The 25,065-nt window shown below is 53.9% G+C and overlaps 1 protein-coding gene across 1 annotated transcript; it reads left to right on the top strand.

The window, feature by feature from the left end:
- Window positions 1-155: 155 nt before the first annotated feature.
- On the top strand, window positions 156-24,287 carry LOC309957942 (sodium/potassium-transporting ATPase subunit alpha-2; the record flags this gene model as incomplete). The annotated part of the gene is made up of 23 exons (XM_082833496.1): window positions 156-167; window positions 5,356-5,460; window positions 5,642-5,701; window positions 7,179-7,382; window positions 7,884-7,997; window positions 8,250-8,384; window positions 9,081-9,198; window positions 10,916-11,184; window positions 12,082-12,280; window positions 12,416-12,525; window positions 12,667-12,801; window positions 13,527-13,716; window positions 13,832-14,007; window positions 17,720-17,856; window positions 18,313-18,463; window positions 18,552-18,720; window positions 18,957-19,111; window positions 19,708-19,831; window positions 20,042-20,187; window positions 20,386-20,516; window positions 23,021-23,122; window positions 23,220-23,311; window positions 24,259-24,287. The coding sequence occupies 23 exons, from the start codon at window positions 156-158 to the stop codon at window positions 24,285-24,287; spliced, it is 3,063 nt and encodes a 1,020-aa protein (XP_082689622.1).
- Between the last annotated feature and the right edge of the window lie 778 nt (window positions 24,288-25,065).

The raw sequence follows: 25,065 nt of genomic DNA, 5'->3' as shown, positions 1-25,065 counted from the left end.
GGAAGGGGGGGGAGGGGGAGAGGGACCTATTTAAAGCTACCCTGGTGCTCACTGTCTGTCTGCTGGGGTCTCTGGCCACCCCAGGCTGGTGGTGTGAGCTTGGGATCCTCCCGGCGACCTCCCCCATCTAGATCCCTCAGCCACTCTGCCCCAAGATGGGCCGTGGGGTGAGTATCCCCAAAGAACAGGGGCCTCTCTGGGGGGAGCAGTAGGGTGCTCTGGACGGTGAGGGAGGCTGGAAGGAAAGGATGAGGTGGAGATGGGATACGGAGGGAGGAGCAGTGGACTGGTTTGAACTTGGAACTGACAGTGTCCCGGCTACGACTGTGTGCACAGCCCCACGGCACAGACCCATAGGGCACAGACCCATAGAGCTCAGCCGCCCAAGCGCTGTCCTCTCCACCAGCACCCCCAGCACGAGCCCCGCAGCCCACCACTCGCATCCCCTCCAGCCCTCCCTCCTCCACCCCCTCCCTCGTCTCTGTCCCTGCTCCTCCAGCCACATCTCCACCATTCCTCCTCTCTCACCGCATCTCCCAGCCTCCCAGCTGAAGGGACGTTTGGTACTGTTAATCCTCCCCACCTTCGCCACCCTCTGAAAGTATCCATTCCTCTGGGAGTCCCAGCCTGAGAGGATGGGGGTCCAATCTGAGGTTGGAGAGAGGGGCAGGGGCCATCCACTGCAGAGTCACCAAGCAGTTCCAGACACCAGCTCCAGGGGCCCTGAGCTCCAGGGACAGCTGGGCGGAGGGTGTGGAGGAAGAGTGATGTGCCCCAGCCCCCCGTCCAGCGCCCCCGGATGTCCCGGGCAGCATTGTCCTCTGGCTGCAAGCCATGTGCTTTGAGGACTTTCCCAGAGGCTGGTGAGAGCCGCAGGCACCCCCCTCAGTCCACCCCAGCCTGTGGCATTCTGCAGCACTGGGTATGCCAAGGGGAAGATTAACAACTACCAGAGAAGGGGGGTGAGGGACAGGGCCAGGGCTCTGAATGCTTGGAAATGAAATTTCCATATGGAGAAAAGTGACCCAATCCCTTTACATCCTGCGCCCTGGCGGCTTTCCTTTTGTGGAATGCTGGCAGAAGAGAGCAGGGAGGGAAAGGGCCTGGGGAGCAACGGAAGGGTGCTGAGGAAAGAAGGTGCCTGTGGGGAGCTGTAGGGCTCTTTGGGCCTAGGGGGGGTCAGGCAAGGACATGGTATCACGCTGAGTTTAGCAGCTGAGAAAACTCGGAGCTTGGACACCAGGGTTCCTGAGCTAGGGTGGGAGCTATAAATAGAACTGGTGTGTGAGTGTGTGTGTGTGTGAGTGTGAGTGTGTGTGTGTGTGTGTGTGTGTGTGTGTGTGTGTGATTTCATGTGTTCTCCATAGGCTGCAGTTGATACAGACATTCATGGGTGAGCACCTGTGTTTGTGTCTCAGGAGACAAATTTGCAAACGTGCAGACCTTCAAGCATGAGTGAGCATAGATGTCACAGTGTGAGGGCGCGTGAGGTCTGTGAAGAGCTGTGTCTGACGTGCGGGCTTCACAGAGGAAGAGCTCACAACCATGGGAAGATACTGTCTGGGGACCTTCAGCTGCACCTTGACATCTTTTGTTCCCCCAGGGAACGGGAGTCCCCAGCTGAGGCGCAGGACCTCGAACCTCTCCCCTCCTTCACCTTAGCACAGGGTGGACCCAGCTCAAGAGGTCCTGCTTGAGAAGTGATTTGACCTTGACTTCTTCAGGGGTCTGTGCTTCTCCCCCAGCATCCCTGAATTCCCTTCCCATCCACTCCCAGTAGCGAGTCAGAGAGCAGGTCTGGTTCTATCCAGACTGAGGCTGGGGAGAGTGGGGGGACTTAAGAGGGGAGCTTGGAGTTCACCCAGCCAGGAGACCCCTGAAGAGGGAAGGCACCCCCCCATCCAAATCCTCCTTTTCCCTGCAGAGCAAGGGCTCACTGTCACCTCATCACCCTGTGACTGTGAAGGGCAGCATGGGAGTTGGGGGAAGGGACAACCCCGGTGGGAGGGAGCCCGGCCTGCTCCAGCTGCCACCGAAGGGCAGCGGTGGGGGGGGAAGTTGGCTGATTTCCAGCTGCCCCGACTCTGTCCCAGCCCTGGGCTTTCTCAGAAAGAACTCTCTGTTCTCCTTCAGCACTCAAGGCCCAGAGAGGGGGACTTGTGGCCTTGTGGATGGGGGAGGGAGGAGGGGAGGGGAGTGGTCCTGCTTCCTCTCTTTCTTTCTTGCCTGGGCAGCCCGCTGGCCCTGAATCTCTGCAGGCTCCTGGCTGCAGAGCCTGAGATCCCTGCCAGGACAGGAGGGGGGACGGGGCCGTGTGTCCCCAGCTCTGTGCCTGCCGGCAGGAAAGCAGGATGGGCACTTAGGGGAAGGGGCTGCTGCAGAGAGCTTCTTTGCTTAGCCACCATCTGTACATGCCAGACGTACATATGTGGGCTGGGAAATGTTTTAAACCATGCCTTTGATTCTAATTTTCATGAACTTCATGCCTGTATGTACAGAAATTCTCTGGGCTCTGCTCCTTAGCCCCCAGGCACAGCCCCCTCCTCTGTGAATGCCCAGAGGGTCACATGGAAGCTTATCCACCCCGGTCTCTGGCCTCTTGTCTCTTCGCTGCTTTTCATCCATTTCTCAGTGCTGTCCCACCAAGGACAGAATCCAAAGCATTAGATTTGTGAATCCAGGACGTGTCAATCCATTCAATTAAATGAGCCCCCCTGAGTCACCTGAGGAAGCGAGAGGCAACACTACTCACAGCCCTTCCCCACTCCTGTTGGGCTGCTTCAGTCTCCCCAGGAAGATCGGTGTTCAGGAAGCCAAAGAGAGCCTTGATCCGTAGATGCTTCATGTGGAAACAAACGCAAGATTTACTGATCACCTTTGCTGAGAAGAGCACTTCTGAGCAGCACAGCCTGCAAAGAGCTCATATCCTTCTAGATCATTAGCGTCTGGGTGATGGCGGTGTCCGCCTCTCTCTGCCCCTCCCCCACCCCAGTTCCTGATTTCACTGGCCAGACTTCTCTATCTCCAGGTGCTAGACTCATGATCTCTTGCGATCAGCGCAGCTGCCACATTCCTTGGATGGCTCCTTTTTGATGGAAAAAAAAATGTATCGTCCCCAAACACAGTGGAGTTTTAGGGCAGTGAAACTACTCCGTATACTATAATAGTGGATATATGTTACTATGCATTCATCCAAATCTACAGAACGTGCAACACCAAGAATGAACCCTGATGTAAACTATGGACTTTGAGTGATAACGATGTGCCAACGTAGGTTCATCTATTGTAACACGTGTACCACTCTTGTGCCAGATGTTGGCGGTGGGGAGGCCGTGCAGGGGCGGGTAGAAGGTATATGGGGGCCTGTAATTTTTGCTCACTTTTGCTGTGAACTTAAAACTGCTCTGAAAGAAAAAGTCTGTTTTTAAAAAATGAATTATCCTGCAAAAAAAAAAGGGGGGGCAAGCACCCCCTGACTGTAGATCGCACCCAGGTGTTCCCTCTTTACAGTAAAAAAAAAAAAAAAACAAAACGAATTTCATCATAGTATAGAAAAGCTCATTTGTGAAACCCTGGCATGGCCCTTAGGGTCCAGTGGAAAAGTGGAGGCACAGGACAGGAACTGAGCAGTGCCTCTGTGACAAGGACACAACATCCCGAGGGAGGTGGGAGGAGAGGAGCCTGGGGAGGTGGAGGGGGCGAGAAGGCACTTGTCACGCCACCCCAGGCCTCCCCAGCCACTTCCTATCCTATCACCCAAGACCCCTTGGAAGGATAAATTCCCCACCTTCTCCCCCAGAAGGCCCCTGTGAGACCCTGGAAGCCTGGTGGCGGCGAGGAGACCACAGGCCAGTAAGAGGAGGGGGAGATGTTGCCTCACGAGGCTCCGGTTAAAATGTTCACCTGACTTCACTAAAGGACCCAGGAATGCCTGGACCTAAGCGTTCCATGCATTTTCAGTTTTAGATTTATCCTCAGAGACAATTTCTCTTTTTCTTTTTATCATCTTTATTGGAGTATAATTGCTTTACAATGGTGTTAGTTTCTGCTTTATAACAAAGTGAATCAGCTATACGTATACATATATCCCCATATCTCCTCCCTCTTGTGTCTCTCTCCCACCCTCCCTATCCCACCCCTCTAGGTGGTCACAGAGCACCGAGCTGATCTCCCTGTGCTATGCGGCTGCTTCCCACTAGCTAGCTATTTTACGTTTGCTAGTGTATATATGTCCATGCCACTCTCTAACTTCGTCTCGGCTTACCCTTCCCCCTCCCCGTGTCCTCAAGTCCATTCTCTACGCTCAGAGACAATTTCTTATATTTTTAGACAAACAGGGCTCAGTTCCCTCCTCACCCCATTGTGCTCTGGGGCCTCAAGTCCTGTGAATTGCCTCTTGCCCAGTCGCAATTTCTTTTTTCAGCTCTGAGGTCAACTTTTATTTCTTGGCTGACAGGACGTGCAGACACATGATCTTCCCAGCACCTTTTATCCTGCCCAAGCAGCGGCAGCCTAGTCCCAAAAGTGTCATGGCCAAAGGGGTTGGGGAGTCACTTCACATTCCAGGCTGGAGGCGAGGGGGGCTTGGGGATACTCCCCCAGAAACCTTTGCCAGCAAGAGGTCATGACTCACCCCACCCCCAAATCCTGCATCTGGTGGGAGGTGGCAGCAGGATGGAGAGGGCTCCCAGGGCGCTCTGCGCGCCCATTTCCTGGACGCACTTGTCCTCCGGCTACTGATTTCTCAGTCCGTGAGCGCTGCTCATCCCATTTCCACACTCCACCACCAGACCCTGTGGTTCCCCTCCTCCTCCAGACACTTCCCTGCCCTGACCCCTGACTCCCCAAAGACTCTTAACTGCACCCCCATTCCTAACTGTCTCTACTCCTCTCTGAGTAAAGCAGCCATGGTGTTGGAACAAAGACATCCCTATAGGGTACTGCTCCCTCAACGAACCCCCAGCCCTGTCCAGTCCCTTCTACAATTCTAAGTAGTGTAGGATGGTGGTTTTTAAGGTTTTTGTTTACTTTGCTTTAAGAACAGGGTTCTTTCAACAAACAAAATCTTAGCATGAGCCCGACTACTCAAAAGCTAAGAGTGGGGTCCTGAGTCCTGAGCCCCTCAGCCTTTCCCGAAGTTCGAATGTAGAGCCCTGGGGCTCTGCTAATCATTTTCAAACTGAGGGCCTGGGGTCCCCGCCAACCTGCAACCCCCTTTCCTCCCCTGGGACGACCACTGACTTTGAATCCACTGCCCCCCCACTCCCAATGTCTGAGGTCCCCGGCTATCCAGTGGGAATAGAGGCTCCGGCCTCCGGCCTCCCTGACTCCCTGGGCTCTCCCTTCCTCTTGCAGGCCGGCCGCGAGTACTCACCTGCAGCCACCACTGCGGAAAATGGGGGCGGCAAGAAAAAACAGAAAGAGAAGGAGCTGGATGAGCTGAAGAAGGAGGTGGCCATGGTGAGCCCCCAGCCAGGACATGGAAAAGGGCTCCCACGCTGGGACAGCTGCCCCTCAGGGAAAAGCTCGTGCCCACCCCCCATGCTCCTTGCCTCACTGCTGTGCTCTCAGTGCCCACAGACGCATTCTAGACACACAGTCTGCCTCCTTCCCCAAAGCAAACTTGCTTTCCCTTCTCCAGGACGACCACAAGCTGTCCTTGGACGAGCTGGGCCGCAAGTACCAAGTGGATCTGTCCAAGGTCAGTGAAGGGGCTTCTAGGGAGAGCACCAAAGAGGTGAGAGAACCACGCAGCCTCAGGGTAGAAGGGGCCTTAAAACTCAAGCCAACCGTCTTTACAGTTAAGGAAACCGACGCCCAGAGACAAGGGACTAGTTGGTGGCAGGGCCAAAGCTAGAACACAGATCCCCTGCTTCCTGGTCTACAGCTCCTTTCCTGAGTGCCTGGAAGCCAGAACTCCTTAAAACCCAGGCCCTGGAGGGCCTCTGGGCAGGGCTGTATCCCAAGCAGCTTCAGTGACACACCCTCTCGTGGAACTGACATACATGCAATAGTGGGGGAACCCATGACTATTATCAGAGTAATGCGTTGGGCGCTGCTATGCACGTAGCGCTGGGATAGATGCTTTACGTACTTTCCTCTGATCCGTACAACAAGCCAGGTGTGGAGACCTGTTCATTAAAACAAGGAGACTCAGAGAGAGAGTAGCTTCCCACGTTCATATCAATAGTTAGTGGCACAGTCACATTGCCAAGCCCATCATTGTGAAAAGTAAAAATAAATCGTTCATCAGAAATGTAATGGGTGCATACCTCCTCCTGTAGGCCTTCTTTGACTGCCTTTTTGAAAATTCTACACCCCCTTCCTTTACCTTACTTTATTTTTTTAAGTAACACTTTTCACTATCTGGCAGTAATGTCTATTTATAGTGTGTTACCTCACGAGATCATAAGCTGTGCAAGGCAGGAACTCGTGGGTCTTGTCCATCTCTGGATCCCCAGCACTGACCATATTGCCTGGCATGTAGTAGGTGCTCAATACACATTTATTAAATAAATGAGGGGACAGATAGGACGAGAAATAAGAAATGGCCTCTGCATTCAAGGGGCTCCAAGTCCAGCAGCAGAAAGGAAGGCAAACAGAATTCCAAAGCCATATAGTGAGTACAGCTCTAGAATCATGCCTGGGATACAATGGGACCCAGAGACGGGGCATGTGAGCCAGCCTGGGGCTAGGGCAACAGGGTCAGGCAAAGCTTTCTGGGGAAAGAGATGGATGGTGACCAAAGCTGTGTGACATTCATGATCAATAATGTAGAACTCTTCTTGAATCCTTGGTGAAGGGGGGGAATCTGAAGGCAGAGAGTTGGGGTGGGGGGTGGAGATCGATTGAGATGTCTTTCCAGGGAGTCTTATCAAGGCTGCCTCCAGAGGAGATTATTGTGGCCCTAACCAAAACGTGTCTCAACCCAAGGCTGACCAGAGGTGGGGGGACCACAGCCAAAATCCTACTCAGCCTTCAAGTCCTCCAACACCCATTGCAAATGCCACCTCCTCCGTGTGGCCTCTCCTGATGGTCCCCTACCCCTTCCGACCAGGTGGGATTTTTCTCTCCACCTGGACATTATTCTGCTGCCAGGGAGCTGGTGGGAAGTGATGAGGGGCCTGGCTGGTTCCAGATGCGAGCTGAGCTCCCACACCTCTCCTTGCCTCCCTCAGGGCCTCACCAACCAGCGGGCCCAGGACATTCTGGCTCGGGATGGACCCAATGCCCTCACCCCACCCCCGACCACCCCTGAGTGGGTCAAGTTCTGTCGCCAGCTTTTCGGGGGCTTCTCCATCCTGCTGTGGATTGGGGCCATCCTCTGCTTCCTGGCCTACGGCATCCAGGCTGCCATGGAGGATGAACCGTCCAATGACAACGTGAGCCAGCACGCCTGACCCCTGGACCAGCCCATGATTCTGTCCTCCAACCCTGAATCTCCAGTACAGTGGGTGGGGGTCAGGGAACAAGACCTTCCTGTACAGTCTGACAGCCCCTCTGCTCTTTAGGCTGAAAGGGGGTGAGACTTCTATACATATCTACAGACACTCCTCCTCCAACACAAACATACACAGTCATTCACGATTGAGACAGCCCCCCTCCCTGTTCCTTCACACTTGAGTGGGCTTGTCTCCATCCCTGGGTCTTCACCCCCTAGAGAGGTCCTAGTCCTGGGAACTCCCTATGATTTTCCCCACCCCCTCCAGTCTTAGGAGGCTGGGGTTAGAAGGTTGAAGGAGAGGTCGGAGAGAAGGACTTTCTTCCACCGTTCTCACTCCCAGATGCAGACAAAGGGGGGCACTGAATGCTCATCCTGAGTGGCAGCTGCCCCTCTCGGGTTGGGAAAAGGGCAGGTCCCTCAAAACCTTTCTCCTTACCAGCTGTATCTGGGCGTGGTGCTGGCAGCTGTGGTCATTGTCACTGGCTGCTTCTCCTACTACCAGGAGGCCAAGAGCTCCAAGATCATGGATTCCTTCAAGAACATGGTGCCTCAGGTAGATGGCGGAGCTGGGCTTCAGGCTGGGGCATAAGGTTTCTGGGAGACTCATCTCTTCAACTCCTTGGGCTCTGAGATGGAGGCTTGGGCAAAAAAGACCCCCCAGCTCTTCACTCCAGGACCTATTTTGTTGCTAAGGGTGCAAGGTCTGTCCTCCTTGGTGGGGTTGGTGGTGAGGTGGGACACCAGCAAAAGAGGAAGGTAGGGGTAAAGATGAGCATCTCCTGAGATCCCCGGGGCCTCCCCACAGCAAGCCCTCGTGGTACGGGAAGGAGAGAAGATGCAGATCAATGCAGAAGAGGTGGTGGTGGGAGACCTGGTGGAGGTGAAGGGTGGAGACCGAGTTCCTGCCGACCTCCGGATCATCTCTTCTCACGGCTGTAAGGTGAGGGGGCCAGGCCAGAGCCACTGGCTGAGTCCACAAAGCAAGCTGGGTAAAGCTGAGAGGGGCCCGTTAGAAGTTTGAAGTTTGGGAGGCCCAGGTCCAGATGTCAACACCTGCCCCACACTGCCCAGCCACACCTTGCTTCACATATTACACACATGCATCCTTGTATCTGTGTCATGAATGCTCTGCACCCCCGGTGTTTCTTTGATATCCACTTTATAGCAATCATGTATTGAGTATTATTATGTGTCACATGCTTTATATGCATTCACATAGGCTACCTAACTTAACTCTGCAAGAACGGTATAATCGTGCCGGGTGGTTGCACGTGGCCACATAAGTCATGCCACGCACAACCCTAGACGGTGCCATTTTCATTGGCTACGGTGTGAATAGCACCCCCTGTAGTTGTGCAATGCAGAGATTCTACTTCCATTCTCCATTTCATAGATGAGTAAAGGGAGGCAATGTTGGGTAAATAACTTGCCCAAGGTCACGGAAGAAGTCAGTGACAGCCCAGATTCCAAACCAGAGCAGGGACAATAGCTGAGTAATGCTATAAATATGTGATGAGGGCGAGTGTAATTCTGTCTTGGGTGTCACGGAGACTGAGTGTGGCCGCAGTCAGGACACAGCTGTGCGTGCCTGAAGGCGTCTGCCCATCTGATGACTCCACACTGCCTTCCTCCTCAGGTGGATAACTCATCCCTAACAGGCGAGTCGGAGCCCCAGACCCGCTCCCCCGAGTTCACCCACGAGAACCCCCTGGAGACCCGCAATATCTGTTTCTTCTCTACCAACTGCGTGGAAGGTGAGAGGCTAGCCTGGTGGGGAACCCCGGGTCCCAGCATCAGCTGAGGGAGGAGACTGCATCCTGAGCCTCCAGGCAGGACTGGGGGCTATGGCTGTACTTACTTGTCAAAAGCCCGGCTATGGAGGAGGGAATTGAAGGGACAGAGGGCCCTGAGTATTACAGAAGTAGCCCCCTCCAGAGAGCAGGGTATTGGCTGGGGCGGCATGACTCCAGGGAAAAGTCACCTCCCCAAAGAAAGATCTCTGTTCTGTCCACCCCAGGACAGCACAGATTCCCAAGCCTTCAGATATGGGCCAAGACCCGTACACACATACACATATGCACACACGCACATGCACACACACACGCACACGCCCCAAACCATCCTTGATTCCTAGAAGTCTCTGGTTTGACTGATGGCTTCCATCTCTCCTGGTTCTGGGACTAGTTGCTTCATTCTCTGACCCTTGCTCTGACCAGGGCCCAGGCTGGGGAAGGGACAGGAAAGCTTTCAGTCCAGGTGAACATTCAGGCCTTCCTCCAGGCTGCATCCTGGCCTGCGCTTCACCAAAAGAAACTGTTGGTCATGCACAGGCTGCCCGGTGTGCCCCACCACTGCTCTGGGTTCTAGAGATGACCAAAGGCCAGGAGGAGCTCCCAGAGCTGCCGCCACTGAGTGGCCAGAGTCCAAGCATCACCGAAAGCCCTGCCCTCTTTGGTTGTGCCAGTGAGCGGAGTCGGGCTGACTCGGAGAGGGAGGCCGGGGCCAGAGCTGGTGGGAGGAAGAGCCTGACTAGACTGTGGGCCTCAGAAAATGGGTCAGAGGAGGCCTTGCACCCCCCTCCTCACACATACCTTTCCCTTCCCGTTTCTCATTTCTCTTCAGTGTGTATCGTTTCTCTGGGCTTTCCCCCTCCTTCAGCAAGTTAGGATCATAGTGAAAATCACCACACATTGTTGCCTAAATTCTTAATGTACTGAGATTCTGAAATTTGCTCTACATTTCCCACAATTGATAAAAATGCCTAGTAAAACATGTCCATGGCTTACTCTGAACTGGCTTTGAAGAGAGGAGAGGAAATGAAGGGAACTAACATTTGTTGAGTGCCTACTGTGTGCCAGGCACTGCTCTAGGTGTATGACCACACTGTCTCATTTCATTATTAAAACAATCCCTAGGTAGAAATTCAAAGATGGATGCAAACCCAGGTCTGGCTGGCTCCGATGCACGCTCTTTCCACTCCAGCACACTTCCTCCCCTGAAGACCCCTGGAATGTCTACATAAGGGCTAGAGGTTGCCTAGCTTCTTCTGTAGAGATTCGTGCCTAGTGTTGAGAAAGAAAAACTTAAGACTACAGGGAAAATCCATAAGGGCTTTACTTTGTGTTTGTAATATATTTTTGGACGATAACAAGTATGAGATTGATTTTACTGAAATACCACAGGCAATGCTTTTATTTCATTTACTGAATCTCCTCAGTTTGAACCTTGAGTTTATTTGCAAGGTTTCTCCCCAGGCCCAGGTATAAGAGAAGATAATTTGCTGTTGTATGGAGTCTGGGATTGGCCATCTATGCTGGGAGAGGAAGCCAAGGGAGGTACCATCTAATGACAGTGACCCACAGTCTTTGACTTCTTTACTCTGTGATGGTTTTCCTCTCCCAGGGAGTAGGATGAGACTTCAGTTCCTGCGACCCCAAGGCACCCAACCTCGTGTCCCTTCCTGTGTTGTAGGCACTGCCAGGGGCATCGTGATTGCCACAGGTGACCGGACCGTGATGGGCCGCATAGCCACTCTGGCCTCAGGCCTGGAGGTCGGGCGGACACCCATAGCCATGGAGATTGAGCATTTCATCCAGCTGATCACGGGGGTGGCTGTGTTCCTGGGGGTATCCTTCTTCGTGCTGTCCCTCATCCTGGGCTACAGCTGGCTGGAGGCAGTCATCTTCCTCATCGGCATCATCGTGGCCAACGTGCCTGAGGGGCTGCTGGCCACTGTCACTGTGAGTGGGTCAGGCCAAGGGGACTCCAGGGGAGGGCTTTGCTACCCTGCCTCAAAAGCAAGAGAGGCTATGGCTTCTCTGCAGTTCTTTTACTTCCAGCCCCTGAAATCACATATTCGATTCTCCTTTAAAACATGGCTTAGAATGTGAGTCTGCAAAAGATCATTTAATACATTGCTCAGAGTTTGAGTCTGAAAGGTTTTAGGTGGGGCTGTGCCTTCACTCTCAGTTTCTCTCCCAGAACTCGTCCTGGTCACCTTTTCTCACAACCCTTGTACTGGTCATCTCCCCACTGCCCTCTGGAGCTCATCCTGGCTAACCCTCCCATCAAGGCTTTCTCCAAGGTCGCTGTCACCAGTGACTAATTAGCAAATCCAGTGACCTTTCCTCAGCTCCCATCTTTAACTCTGCTGCTGAAATGGATACTGCTGTCCACCCTCCTAGCATTCTCTCCTTCGTTGATGACTGTGACTCATCACTACCCTGGTTCTCCTCTCCCCAGTCCCCTGAACTGTCTCCTCTTCCCCACCTCCACCAATCCTCAGTCAGTGCTCTTCTTTCCTCCTGATGCCCCTGAGTAAGCTCATCTCCTCCCAGTTTCTGGTGCCCGTTTGGTGTTGATGACTCACACATACCTACACCCTGTTCTACTCTGGCCCACTCTGGAGCTCTGGCCAAATATCTTCAACTCCCTACTGGACATTTCACCTAAATATACACTCATGATCTCAGCTCAACGCGTCTAAAATGGAACACATTCATGACTTACACTTAGGTCTCTCTCAGTGTTCGTGGAGTAGGATCAAGGGAGGAGGGACAGAGCCATGGTCTGGGGTAAGGACATGGGTATCTCCAGCTTCAGGCTGAGCCCTTTTTATTGCCCTGTCTCTCCACCAGGTGTGTCTGACCCTGACAGCCAAGCGCATGGCTCGGAAGAACTGCCTGGTGAAGAACCTGGAGGCGGTGGAGACGCTGGGCTCCACCTCCACCATCTGCTCCGACAAGACGGGCACCCTCACCCAGAACCGCATGACCGTTGCCCACATGTGGTTTGACAACCAGATCCATGAGGCCGACACCACAGAAGATCAGTCTGGTGATTGAGTGCTCTACCCAGAGTGGGTGGAGGGGACTGGAGGATGTTCAGGGCACTGGAGTGGCGGGGCGGGTGGGGTGAGATAAGAGGTCTAAAGGAGAGCCAAGCTCCTGCTTCTCTCTCCTTTCCTCCCAGGGGCCACTTTCGACAAACGATCCCCCACGTGGACCGCCCTGTCCCGGATTGCTGGTCTCTGCAACCGTGCTGTCTTCAAGGCAGGGCAGGAGAACATCTCTGTGTCTAAGGTAGGGGGTCGGGGGATCGCCACAGCCCGCCCACTTTGCTGACGCCCAGCTTCCCCTCTTGCACCCTGTGGCTGCCTCGGGGACATCAGTGCCCTCCCTCCTTGGTCCTCCACTGTGACACTGAATTCTTCTTGTTGGCAGCGGGACACAGCTGGTGATGCCTCAGAGTCAGCTCTGCTCAAGTGCATTGAGCTATCCTGCGGCTCCGTGAGGAAGATGAGGGATAGAAACCCCAAGGTGGCGGAGATCCCTTTCAACTCAACCAATAAGTACCAGGTCTGGTTTGGGTGCCAGGTCAAGGGAAGAGGGAGAGATGGAAGTGAGGGGCACACAGAGTCAAAGGGGAATCAACAGCAGGAAAGAGAGCATCTGAGCACCCTCTCACCCCTGCATCATCCCCCGGGGCAACGTGGGTGACCAGATGTCTGGTTGCAACGACCAACCCCACACCCAGCTCCCAAACCTTCATTCCTTTACTACAACCTGTCACTTTCTCAACTCTTCTTCCCAGGACTCCACATCCTCTGGCTCCGTCCCCCAACCCTTCCATCCCATTCAGTTGAACCATACGTCAGAAATTTCCTTAGGGTATCCCTCAGCCTGTGGGCATCTGTTAAATGCCAAGAATGCAGCCTCAGCTATGTCCTGTAAAAGCCACAGGGGTAAAGCCCCCCTAAGGCCAGTGTGGTGATGGGGGTGCTGATGACAAAGCCACCTCGCCCCTAGCACAATGCCTGTCCTAACTGATTGGAGTAAATATTTGCTGAGTGAATGAATGTCCTATGGGAAGGTGACTCTCAGGTTACAGGGTTACGACTGTGAGGTCCAAACACCCATCCACACACGGAGACTCTCCCTATGTTGACAATGGTTGATGGATCAGGGGTTATTTTATTAAGGGAGTTTTCCTTACCAGCCTCTGCTCTGTCCCAGGCCCCGTGCTGGGCACTGGAGCTTCAAGACAAGTGTGGCCCCTCTGTAACTGCCTTTCCTCTCTCCAGCTATCCATCCACGAAAGAGAAGACAGCCCCCAGAGCTATGTGCTGGTGATGAAGGGGGCCCCTGAGCGCATCCTGGACCGGTGCTCCTCCATCTTGGTGCAGGGCAAGGAGGTCCCTCTAGACAAGGAGATGCAAGACGCCTTCCAGAATGCCTACCTGGAACTGGGAGGACTGGGGGAGCGAGTGCTAGGTGAGGGGCCAGAAGCAGGGAGCAGGGCTGAGAAAGGCTTCCCTGGGATGAGGGGCTCTGGGGGCAACCCGGCAGCCACCTTGCTGCTCTCACTCCTCCCTTCTGTCCCCTTCAGGCTTCTGTCAACTGAATCTGCCCTCTGGAAAGTTTCCTCGGGGCTTCAAATTCGACACAGATGAGCTGAACTTTCCCACGGAGAAGCTCTGCTTCGTGGGGCTCATGTCCATGATTGATCCTCCACGGGCTGCCGTGCCAGACGCTGTGGGCAAGTGCCGGAGTGCAGGCATCAAGGTACTAGCCTCACTTCGTCCCTCCTCCCAAACACCAAAAGTCCAGGGGCCGCAGAGGCTGGGCCACTGTTGGCCTCCTTCCTGCTGACTGAGAGGAGAAGCCGTCCATCTGCAAGGAAAGGTCGGTCCCTGCCTTGGAGCTCTCACCCTTGTCCCTTTTGCTCAGAGTGACCAGTCTCCCACACCCAATCCTCTCTCTCTGGGGCACGGCTCCTTCCATTCTGGTTTCAAGCTGGTCAGTCACCCTTATCTTGGAGATCTGGTTGTCCTCCCCTTCCCAGCTAGCACCCACTCTCTCTAGTCGTTTAGGATGAGATTAGTAGGCCCTCGCCTGCGGCCACTCACCTCCACCCTATAACCCCGTAGACTAGCTCCAGTCCTCATTCCACCAAGCCTACCTCTCCCACGTTCTCTTCTCCAACTGCAATTGCTTCTCAATGACCACTCCCTTCTCTGTACATGTGTGCTTCCTTCAACAAATATTTATTGTTTACTGAGCACTGTTCAAGGTGCTGGAGTCCAACGAACAAACAAAAATCCCTTCCATCTTGGTTACTTTCCTGTATCCAAGATACAGCCCTTTACCACTCTTAACCTGTCCAGTTACCAATTCTGATGCCGTGGCTTGTTCCTCCTTTTGCAACTTCTCACCTACTTCCAAATCAGTTCACCTCAACCTGTCTACTGAGGGCCAGGGACTGCACCAGGCACTGGGGATACAAAAGACAAATAAGATACAGTGCCTGGCCTCCGGAGCTCACGATCCCTCAGGGGAAACAAACGCCTTTAAGTTAATCACAGAACAATTTTAACAGATAGGGTCTTCGAGCACCCGCTAAGGGCCAGATATTCTAATAATAAAAAGAGCCCATTGTTTTGTGAGGGTTTATATGCATCAGGCGCTATTCTAAGCACCAAACCTGTATGATCTCATTTGATTTTCACAACGACCCTGCAAGTAGGCACTAGTATTTTCCCTTAGTTACAGAGACAAAAACTGAGACGCAAAGTGACATGCCCAAGGCCACAGAGCTAGTAAGTGGTAGAGCCAGGATTTGAACTGAGGTATCTGCTTTTTTTTTTTTTTTTTTTTTTTTTTTTTTGCGGTACACGGGCCTCTCACTGCCGTGGCCTCTCCCATTGTGGAGCACAGGCTCCGGACGCACAGGCTCAGCGGCCACGGCTCACGGCCCCAGCCGCTCCGCGGCATGTGGGATCTTCCCGGACCGGGGCACAAACCCGCGTCCCCTGCATCGGCAGGCGGACTCCCAACCACTGCGCCACCAGGAAGCCCTCTGCTATTTTTTAACCATCACACTAGAGGGCTTATATGTATATATGCACATATATGTGATTTCTGAACCCTGCAACCACTCTGTCTCTAAGGTAGGCATCATGATCCCCATTTAAAAATAAAACAAGCTGAGACTCAGAGTGGGTAAGTAGCTTTCCCAAAATAAAACTGCTGGTAAGAGGGAGACTGGCTACAGGAAGCTTGGCCAGCTCATCCGGAAAGCCCGTGCTCCCCTTCTCGCCAGGCAGCCTGTTACCATGATCAGAACAGTCACTGAGGCCTGGGGAAAGCATGTCCAGGGAACTCAGAGCAGCAGGGAGCTGTTAAGTCCACCTCGGAGAACTGGACAATGTTTTACAGAGGGCTTGATATTTGATCTGGGCCCCGAAGGGTGAAGAGCATTTTGTAAGGCGGGGAGGGAGCGGAAGGCGTGTCAAGAGCAGGGAACAGTGTGTACCCAGCGGTGGCTGGACTGCACGGGGCATGTGCGCGTGGCAGTGGGAGGTGGCCGAGGAGCACCGGAGATGGAGACTGCAATCAGGGCCAGGGCCAGTTGGAAGGATTTTGCTTAAATGCCAGACTTGGGCTTTATCCTGAGAGCCACAGAGAGCCGCAGGTGTCACAGGGCAGAGCTAGCCCTTAGGAGGCTCCCTGGATGGAGGAGAGGCTGGATTTGGAGAAGAACTGGGGTTGGGGAGACAGCATAAGAGGCTATTGCAATACCAAGATGATGACCCAAATGAGGGAAGTGACAAAAGGAGTGGAGTAGTTACTTTTGAGAGCTGTTTTGAGAACTTGGTGACCAAACTCAAATGGGGAGGCGAGAAGACCCAGGAGATAAAGGGACTGAACGAAGCGAATGGATGGTATCTCAGGTGGGGAGCAGAGGAGAAGGCTCCGTGGGGGTGGGGAATGGAGATAAGGAGTTCCCTTCGCCCTGAGATCGGAAGGTCTGTAAGATGCTCAGGGGGAGATGTTTCAGGGAAAGCAGGAATATGGCTGAGAGCTCAAGAAAGCGGGCCAGGACAGGAGAGTTCAGTCTCGTTCCCATGTGAGTACAGATTAAAGACACGCTAGTATGCTTGATTCTGCTGCTGAGGACAAGAGCAGGAGTGAAGAAAGGGGAGGGGAAGGAAACGCCGGGCCACACCAACAGGAAGGGCAAGTGGAGGAGGAACCAGCGATGAGGGGGAAGGTGGTGACAGGTAACCCTCAGTGAGTGTCCACCTAAGACCACTAACTCCTCAAGACGACCCTGAAGGAAAGACTCATCATCTCCGTTCTGCTGAGATTTAGTGAAGGCACTTGGGGAAGGGCAGTGTTTCACCTTAGGTCTGCTAGGCGACACCAAAGCTGCTTCCTCACTCAGGTGGGAAAGACCACCTGAAGAGGGATGGAGGGCAGCTGGGAATGAAGGAGTCCATGGGGGCCAAGGGAGGACAGGGCTTCAAGGAGGGGGTGGTAGACAGTGCCAAACCCCTCAGAGGGTTGAGTAGGATGAGGACTGCAAAGATGCTTTTGTCTTTCAGCATGTGGCTTTTGGGGGTGGAAGAGAAGGCAGCGGGGCATGAAGAGGCTTCCTTCTCAGTATGTGTGGGATTTGCCCCACAAACCCCCACATGCAAATGGTCTCCTAAGCCAGCTCTGACCTCCTGATGCTTGCAACATCCTCTTTACCAGCCTCTCAGATGCTAACCACCTTCCCCATCCAGCTCCATCCATTCTGCAACAGCAGCAATGAATATCACAGTTCAGTCAGGAATCACCTTCTTCCCACACTGTGAAGGGATGCCAGAGGCAGAGGGCAGGTGGTGGAAGGCAGCAGGGAGGGATGGGAGGGAATGTCTCCCTCCCGTCCCTGCCCTGTCTGATTAGGATGTCGGCAGACATCACACTGGGCACTAGGAAAACCATGTCCGTTCTGGTTCCCTGGGACCAGGAGCAAATCATGGGCCCCTTGCTAAGCCTTTGTTTCCTCATTGGTAAAATGAAGGAGATGTTAGGGGTCCTTCCAGCTGTGACAACCTCATACCCCGTGAAATTCAAACTCCTAAACAATCCTGAGGCTGCTCTTCCAAGGGACCCTCATTAACTTGTTACTCTGTCAGAAAGGCTTTCCTCCAGTTAGGCAAACTATCTCTGATCTCCTGAACACAGCTTGTTGTTGTCTCTTCCCCTCACCCACTCTCTCTCTCTCTCTCTCTCTCTCTCTCTCTCTCTCTCTCTCTCTCACACACACACACACACACACACACACACACACACACACACACACACACACAGAGTTCCATTATTTTGGCTGGGATCTTCCAGTCCCACCATCTAGTGGTCTAGCTCTTCTGACTTTGGGAAAGGAATAAAAAGAGAAAAAAAAAAACCTTCATGCTGCTTTCCTTTTCTCTTTTCTCCTTGCTGCCAGGTGATCATGGTGACCGGGGACCACCCGATCACAGCCAAGGCCATTGCCAAAGGTGTGGGTATCATATCAGAGGGCAACGAGACGGTGGAGGACATTGCAGCCCGGCTCAACATTCCTGTCAGCCAAGTCAACCCCAGGTGAGGCTCCGTAGGACCCCTCCCCCATCAACTCAGCCTCTCCCACTGGACACCTGAGCTGCCCCTGAGGGTATCTGGTCCTAACTGCCGGTTCCCTGGTCCCGAGCCTGTGGCCAGACTGTGCCACTGATCAGTTGTGTAACCTCGGACCTGTCACTTTACCTTCCTGAGCCTCCATTCTCTCAACTTCAAAATTAGGGTAGTATCCATGCTGCTGGTTTCTATAGGAGCGAGATACGTATAAAGGAAGTAGCGCCTGGCCCAGCACACTGCACTGACGGCTGTGATGCTGCCGCGTGGTGAGGACTGAGCACCACCCCCTCAAAGAGAGAAATGGGAAAGACAGGTCACTGAGTGTCAGGGAGAGGAAGAATGAAGCTGCTGGGGAAGACCCGGCAGTGGCGAGGAGGGGTGGTGGGGTACCAGGGAATCAACCAGCTCTGCCTCTGCCTCCAGAGAGGCCAAGGCGTGTGTGGTGCACGGCTCTGACCTGAAGGACATGACGTCAGAGCAGCTGGACGAGATCCTCAAGAACCACACGGAGATTGTCTTTGCCCGGACGTCTCCTCAGCAGAAGCTCATCATCGTGGAGGGCTGTCAGAGGCAGGTGAGCAAGGGGGTAAGGGTCAAGGTCGGGGCCAGGGCCAGCCACATGCAGGGGCTGCACCCCCAGCCTGGCTGTACCTTCTCCCCAGGGAGCCATTGTGGCGGTGACAGGGGACGGGGTGAACGACTCTCCCGCGCTGAAGAAGGCGGACATCGGCATCGCCATGGGCATCGCTGGCTCTGACGTGTCTAAGCAGGCAGCCGACATGATCCTGCTGGACGACAACTTTGCCTCCATCGTCACGGGTGTGGAGGAGGGTGAGGGGCTACACGGGCTGGGATGCCATCCAGGATGTCTGAGCCGGCACATCTGCTTCCCTGCCTTTCACCCCAATTACAGACTCAACTCAGGATCTCAGGCATCCACTGCCTGCTTTAGCTTCCCTCTAACACAAAATCTCCCTTTGTTGGGTAGACGAGCGGCCCATGCTTCAGGGGCTAGGGGTGGGGAGGGTCCCTCTGATCTCCCTGATGCCCTCAGAACCTCCCCACAGGCCGCCTGATCTTTGACAACCTGAAGAAATCCATCGCCTACACCCTGACCAGCAACATCCCCGAGATCACCCCCTTCCTGCTGTTCATCATCGCCAACATCCCCCTGCCTCTGGGCACTGTGACCATCCTCTGCATTGACTTGGGCACTGACATGGTGAGGCCATGGGTTGGAGGAGGGGACAGGCAAGGCAGTCGTGGAGGTGCAATGGGTAGGGGTGGGCCACAGATGGAAGGGAAGGTGCATCAGGGACAGCTGAGCAGGCTGTGAGGGTTGCAGAGAAGACGAGCACAAAGCCTGGAAGATGATAGAGTCTTGGGTCTCTTTTTTTTTTGGCTGTGTTGGGTCTTCGTTGCTGCGCACGGGCTTTCTCTAGTTGCGGCGAGCGGGGGCTACTCTTCATTGCGGTGCACGGGCTTCTCATTGCAGTGGCTTCTCTTGTTGCGGAGCACAGGCTCTAGGCACACGGGCTTCAGTAGCTGTGGCTTGTGGGTTCCAGAGCGCAGGCTCAGTAACTGTGGCGCACGGGCTTAGTTGCTCCACGGCATGTGGGATCTTCCCGGACCAAGGATCGAACCGGGGTCCCCTGCATTGGCAGGCGGATTCTTAACCACTGCGCAACCAGGGAAGTCCAGGGTCTTGGGTCTTTATAAGTGTTTGAATTGTGTTAAAGATTCTTCACTGTTGATCATCCTTTGCTCCCACCCTCTCCCTTCAAACGCCGTCCTCTCCCCAACTGCCCCCTTGCACAGGTCCCTGCCATCTCCTTGGCCTATGAGGCAGCTGAGAGTGACATCATGAAGCGGCAGCCGAGAAACCCGCAGACAGACAAGCTGGTGAACGAGAGGCTGATCAGCATGGCCTATGGACAGATCGGTGCGGCCGGGCCCGGGGCTCAGGAGGGAACCCCAAGAAGACGCTTTTCCCAGCCTTTGGAGGGATGATCCCCCTGCAAAATTCCAGGACAGGGGCCAACTCCCCGAGGGTCAGGGATGTCCGTCCTTCTCTGGCCCGTAGGGGCTGGTCCCATCCTGTTACCTTCTATGACCCAGGCCCTGCCCTTTGTCCTTTGCCCACCACCCACAGGGATGATCCAGGCGCTGGGTGGCTTCTTCACCTACTTCGTGATCCTGGCAGAGAATGGTTTCCTGCCTTCACGGCTGCTGGGAATCCGCCTCGACTGGGACGACCGGTCCATGAACGACCTGGAGGACAGCTACGGACAGGAGTGGGTAAGTGGGGCTGTGTAAGTGCAGATGCACACATATGAGAGCTGAACGTCTGGCGGGAGTGGTCAGCCGTGGCCAATGGGATTGGGGGCTAAGGGTGGAGTAGGTGCCCAGGGTTTAACATCTGCCCTGGACCACGCTGCACCCTGTTCCTACTCTTTCCTCTCACACCCTCACCTCTCTCTGCCCGCCCTCCCCCAGACCTATGAGCAACGGAAGGTGGTGGAGTTCACGTGCCACACGGCCTTCTTTGCCAGCATCGTGGTCGTGCAGTGGGCTGACCTCATCATCTGCAAGACCCGCCGCAACTCGGTCTTCCAGCAGGGCATGAAGTGAGCCCCGCCCACCGGCCCCGCCCACCAGGCAGAGCGCATTCAGGGCACACCCACCCACCCACGTCGGCTGGGGCCTCTGACTGTAGCTGCCCGGCTGTAAATCCGTAGCCTTTTTGGAAATAGATGAGCGAAGAGGAAGGAGGGTTATGACTCTTTCTGATGAGTTTTAATTTGCTCCCCAAAACTCCTTCATTATGCTCTCTTTCCATCATCTTTCCTTTTCATCTTTTCCCCTTACCTCTCCCCTCCCTCCCTTCTTCCTTCCTCCCTTCCTTCCTCTATCTTATACTCTATACTCACCCCCACCCCTTGGCCCAGCCCTAAATACAGGGTCCCCTGTGCTCCCCTCCACTCGGCAGGTAGCTCTAGTTCACAGCATTTGCCTTGTGGTGGTGATGTTGTCCTTGTGGGAGCTGTGAGCTGCTCAGGGTCAAGTTCTTATAGTGTGAGTTACACTTGCCACTGTGCTAAGTGATTCACAGACATCGTCAAACCTCACAGTAGCTCTGTGAGGGAGGTATTATTTTCATTCGATGGATAAGAGACTCCCGCAAAAAAGTTAAATGGTGTGCCTGGGGTCACCCAGCTGGAAATAGCTCAGCCAGGGCTCTTTCTGAAGCCCAAGCTCGTGACTACTACCCTGGGTGGCTCACCTGTCACAGAGCCTGGCACCTGGGGGGTACCAGTGATTCCTCTGCAGCTCAGCCTGGATGGTGGTCGGTGCCGAAGGTATCACTCCCATTATCTTTCTTTTCTTCTACTGCAAACAGTGGGCATGAGTCCCCACGTGAGTTTTGTCACAATTTCTTAGTTTGAGAAAAATATATATATATACCAAAACTCCAGCGAAGTTAATAGCGTTTGAGATCCTAGGGAGAGGAAAGGGAAAATCTGTTAGATGAAGGAAGGAGATTCCACTGAGCTAAAAACACTAACGGGGACAAGGCAGTGAGCAGAGAACAAGGAGCAGAGGGCCCAAGACACTGGGTGACCGACTGTGCAGGGCATGGGTGAGAGAACAAGCAGGGGACATGACCAGACCGGCTAAATCCTGCCCATCTGAGAGGCAAGTGGAAAAGAAACTAAACAAAATTCAGACTGGGACAGGGAAGGAGTACTAATACCAACAAGTAACCTGGCCCGAGGCAGCCTTAGCACCTTATGCCCCACCCTGGGCTGTCTGGACCCTCAGGGGTCCTCAGAGATGCTCTATGCATTATTCAAACAGCTTTATGGAAATTAAGCACTTCCTCTAAGAAGATTCCCAAGCTTACCAAAGTGTCATTGTCAGGCAGAAGCCTAAGTATGAACTATAGCGATCACATGCTAATGCGCAGTTCTCTTTGGAAGCCGTGTGTATTGCTAATTAATTTTCTAATTGGGAAAATATATTCATTACTTTTTTGGGGGCCTCGCTGTGGAGCATGCGGGATCTTAGTTCCCCAACCAGGGATCGAACCCGTGCCCCCTGCAGTGGAAGCGCAGGGCCCCAACCACTGGACTGCCAGGGAATTCCCTATATCCATTACTTATGAACAAATGCAGCTGGAGAGAAAAAAATCAATGAAAATGTGGCCTTTTTAGAAGAAAAATAAGAGGGATCCTTAATGAGTGAAAAGTTTGGGAACCACTGGCTTAAGCCATGAAGAGGTGCAGTGCATGAGATTATAAAATACAGCTAAGAACGTTCCACGTTCAAGAGCTCTCCACGCATTATCTCCCGTAATCTTCCCAGCAGTCGTAGGATATAAAGATACTATCTCCTCCACAGAAGGAGCACGAGACTCATAGAAGTTAAGCAACATTGCTTACAACCAGAAGCAAGTAAGTGGCCCGGCTGGGACTAGACCCCACCTGTCCGACTCCAGACACTGTCCTCAGAGCCTTATTCTCTCCTGCTCTTCAGTTCTGATGTGGTGAATATATATTCAGCACTTTTTATCCAGTGAGCTTTCCCTTTCTGAGTACTTTGCAAAAACATTCCCTTCTTTCTTGAATATCTGTGACCAACAACTACCTGGGGCTGTAGGAGACACTGAGAGGGCAGAAGATATAATTGGGTCCTGAAGTGAAGGAACAAGCATCTTGCTGGGGAGACGACACTTTCAAAGGCCACGTGCCTGGAGCAGTAACAAGAACATAAGCTGCGTGAGGGCAGGTTCCCGGGTCTCCAGAAGGAAGCTTGCATTGACCACAGCATCTCCAGCACAGAGCGTATCACCCAACACACAGGAAACATGTATTTGATGAATGAAAGTATGTGTTATAGACAATAATCGGAGGTAAAATCAGTAAGCAGAAAAATTAAAGACAATCTTTCTTTGGTTACATTTAACATGAGAAGAAGCATTTGAAGAAGGCATGGGAAGACGTCATGTATAGCCTTTCCCCAGCGTTTCTTCCCGCCTCTTTCCCTTCCACCACCAGGGGTCACCCTGGATCTCTGCCCCTCCTTGCCCTCCCCTCCAACGCTACCTACCCTCTTTTCATCGCCTTTCCAGGAACAAGATTCTGATTTTTGGGCTCCTGGAGGAGACAGCGCTGGCGGCCTTTCTGTCCTACTGCCCGGGCATGGGTGTGGCCCTGCGCATGTACCCGCTCAAGTGAGTGTCTCTTTAGACGGGCCCCCTGCTAGGATCCAAGTTCTGGTCCCTTTGAAGCAACCTCTGATGCCCTTGACACTCTCCTCTGTTTCCTCAGGGTCACCTGGTGGTTCTGCGCCTTCCCCTACAGTCTCCTCATCTTCATCTACGATGAGGTCCGAAAGCTGATCCTGCGGCGATATCCAGGTGGTAAGCGCCTCAGTGCTGCGCCCCAACCCCAGCAAAGTGCAGCTCCCCACTGTGGCTACCCTACCCCTGCAGGGCTCCAAACCCGAACTCCATTCCTACTACGGATCCTCGCTCCTTTTCCTCAGTGCCCTCGGATCCTCGGGTCCGGGGTCCTAGAAGCCCTGACTCTGCTGAAACTCTTCCTCCCAGATTCCCGTCCCACCCAACACACAACTGGTCCCTGAGGCCCTCCGCCTTCCACCTGAAATCACAGAACGTCAGAACTAGAAGGGCCCTCCGAGGTCATCTAGGCCCACCTCCACATCTTACAGACAAAGAGAGGGGCAGAGGTGAATTTATTCGTTCAGGGTCACGAAGCCAGAAGCAGCAGAAGTGGCGCTACAACCCAGCCCTCCTAATTCCCAGGCATCAACCATGTGTTTTTTTTTTTCCCAACAAGCATTTTCGATCACTTACTGGAGGTTGACAATGGGTGGCCCACAAGCCAAATAGGGTCCGTGGATATTGTTGGGTTTGGCTGCCCTTTCTTGCACGGGTGGTTTTTGTTTTTTGTTTTGCAATTGGCCTAATATCTAAAACTTAGGGGCTTTCACATAAAATCCAATTTTCTGGCTTCCCCTGAAAAATCACAGGCGCTGTCGCTCCCAAGGCCCCATTTCTGGACGGCAACAATGGACGGCTGCCCTTTAGAGACTCACTTGTTACCTGAACAGCCCCTGTTGTCATTTGTATTTTCACCCCCAGCCAAAGCACTCCGGGCCCACCGTCCCCTGTACTAAATGCAAGTCTCTCCTTTCCCCTAATCCATGGCCTCATGGAGTCCCCTCCCCCACTCCCCTTCCCCAGGCTTCCCTTCTGCCTGGCCTCAACCACCAAGCCCCTAGGGCATTTATCTCTTGTCTCCTCTAAGCTCACCCTGCAATCCCTGTGCCTAATCTCTCTAACAGGCTGGGTGGAGAAGGAGACGTACTACTGAGCCCGTTGGAAAGAAGAGCCAAGCATGGGAAAGACGGGGGGTGGGAGTGGGGCCCTGAAGGTGTCGCAGGGATGGCGTTGGGGAGGGGTGGAAAACAGTGGGGTGGCATTTGGGGAGAAGACCTGGGGCGAGAGAATGAGGCAACTCAGCAGGCCGAGTTGCAGGGAGTGCGTAATTCAGCTTGGGGTGATTGCCCCAGAGGCCTGTCTAGGAGCAATCAGCCCAGATACTACGTGTCAGGGGTCCCTCCCCAGGTCCTGCTCTGCTGCACCCCACTTGCTGTCTATCTCACCTGAGGACCTGAGGGGCACCCCAGCCCTTCCCCGGCCCCTGTTCCTTCACCCCCACCTCCCACCTCTAGACAGGCAAGGGTCTGTCTAGACCAGGAGGGGAACTGTCTCAGATCACCAGTGTCCCTTTCTCTCTCCAACCTCACCCCACTCCCCACCTTCACCCCTCATTTGCTTCCTGCCCAACTCTGTCCCCTGCTTCCCCCTCAGACCTGGAAATCACAAATGGTGCCTCCTGGTGAGTGCTAGGGCCTGAGGCCAGAAAGGGAAGCCAGCCGGTTGGAGAAGCTGGCCCGTCTCCCAGTCAAAGCCATTTAGGAAGCGCCAGAGGAGAGCTGGGCGGACAGGTGGGAGAGGGGGTTATGTCGGAGCAGGGGGACAGGAAAGGAGAGAGAATGTCAGTTCAGGATGTCTGACATAGATCTCTGGGCTCCAGCTCTGTGACCTGCCCTTCAGAACAGCGGTCCCCAACCTTTTTGGTACCAGGG

Source organism: Leucopleurus acutus (assembly GCF_964270905.1).
Source record: "Leucopleurus acutus genome assembly, chromosome: 2".
NCBI classification, from domain to species: Eukaryota; Metazoa; Chordata; class Mammalia; order Artiodactyla; family Delphinidae; genus Leucopleurus; species Leucopleurus acutus.
The sequence above is the reverse complement of the archived record's forward strand: the minus strand, read 5'-3'. Positions and strand labels throughout refer to the sequence as shown.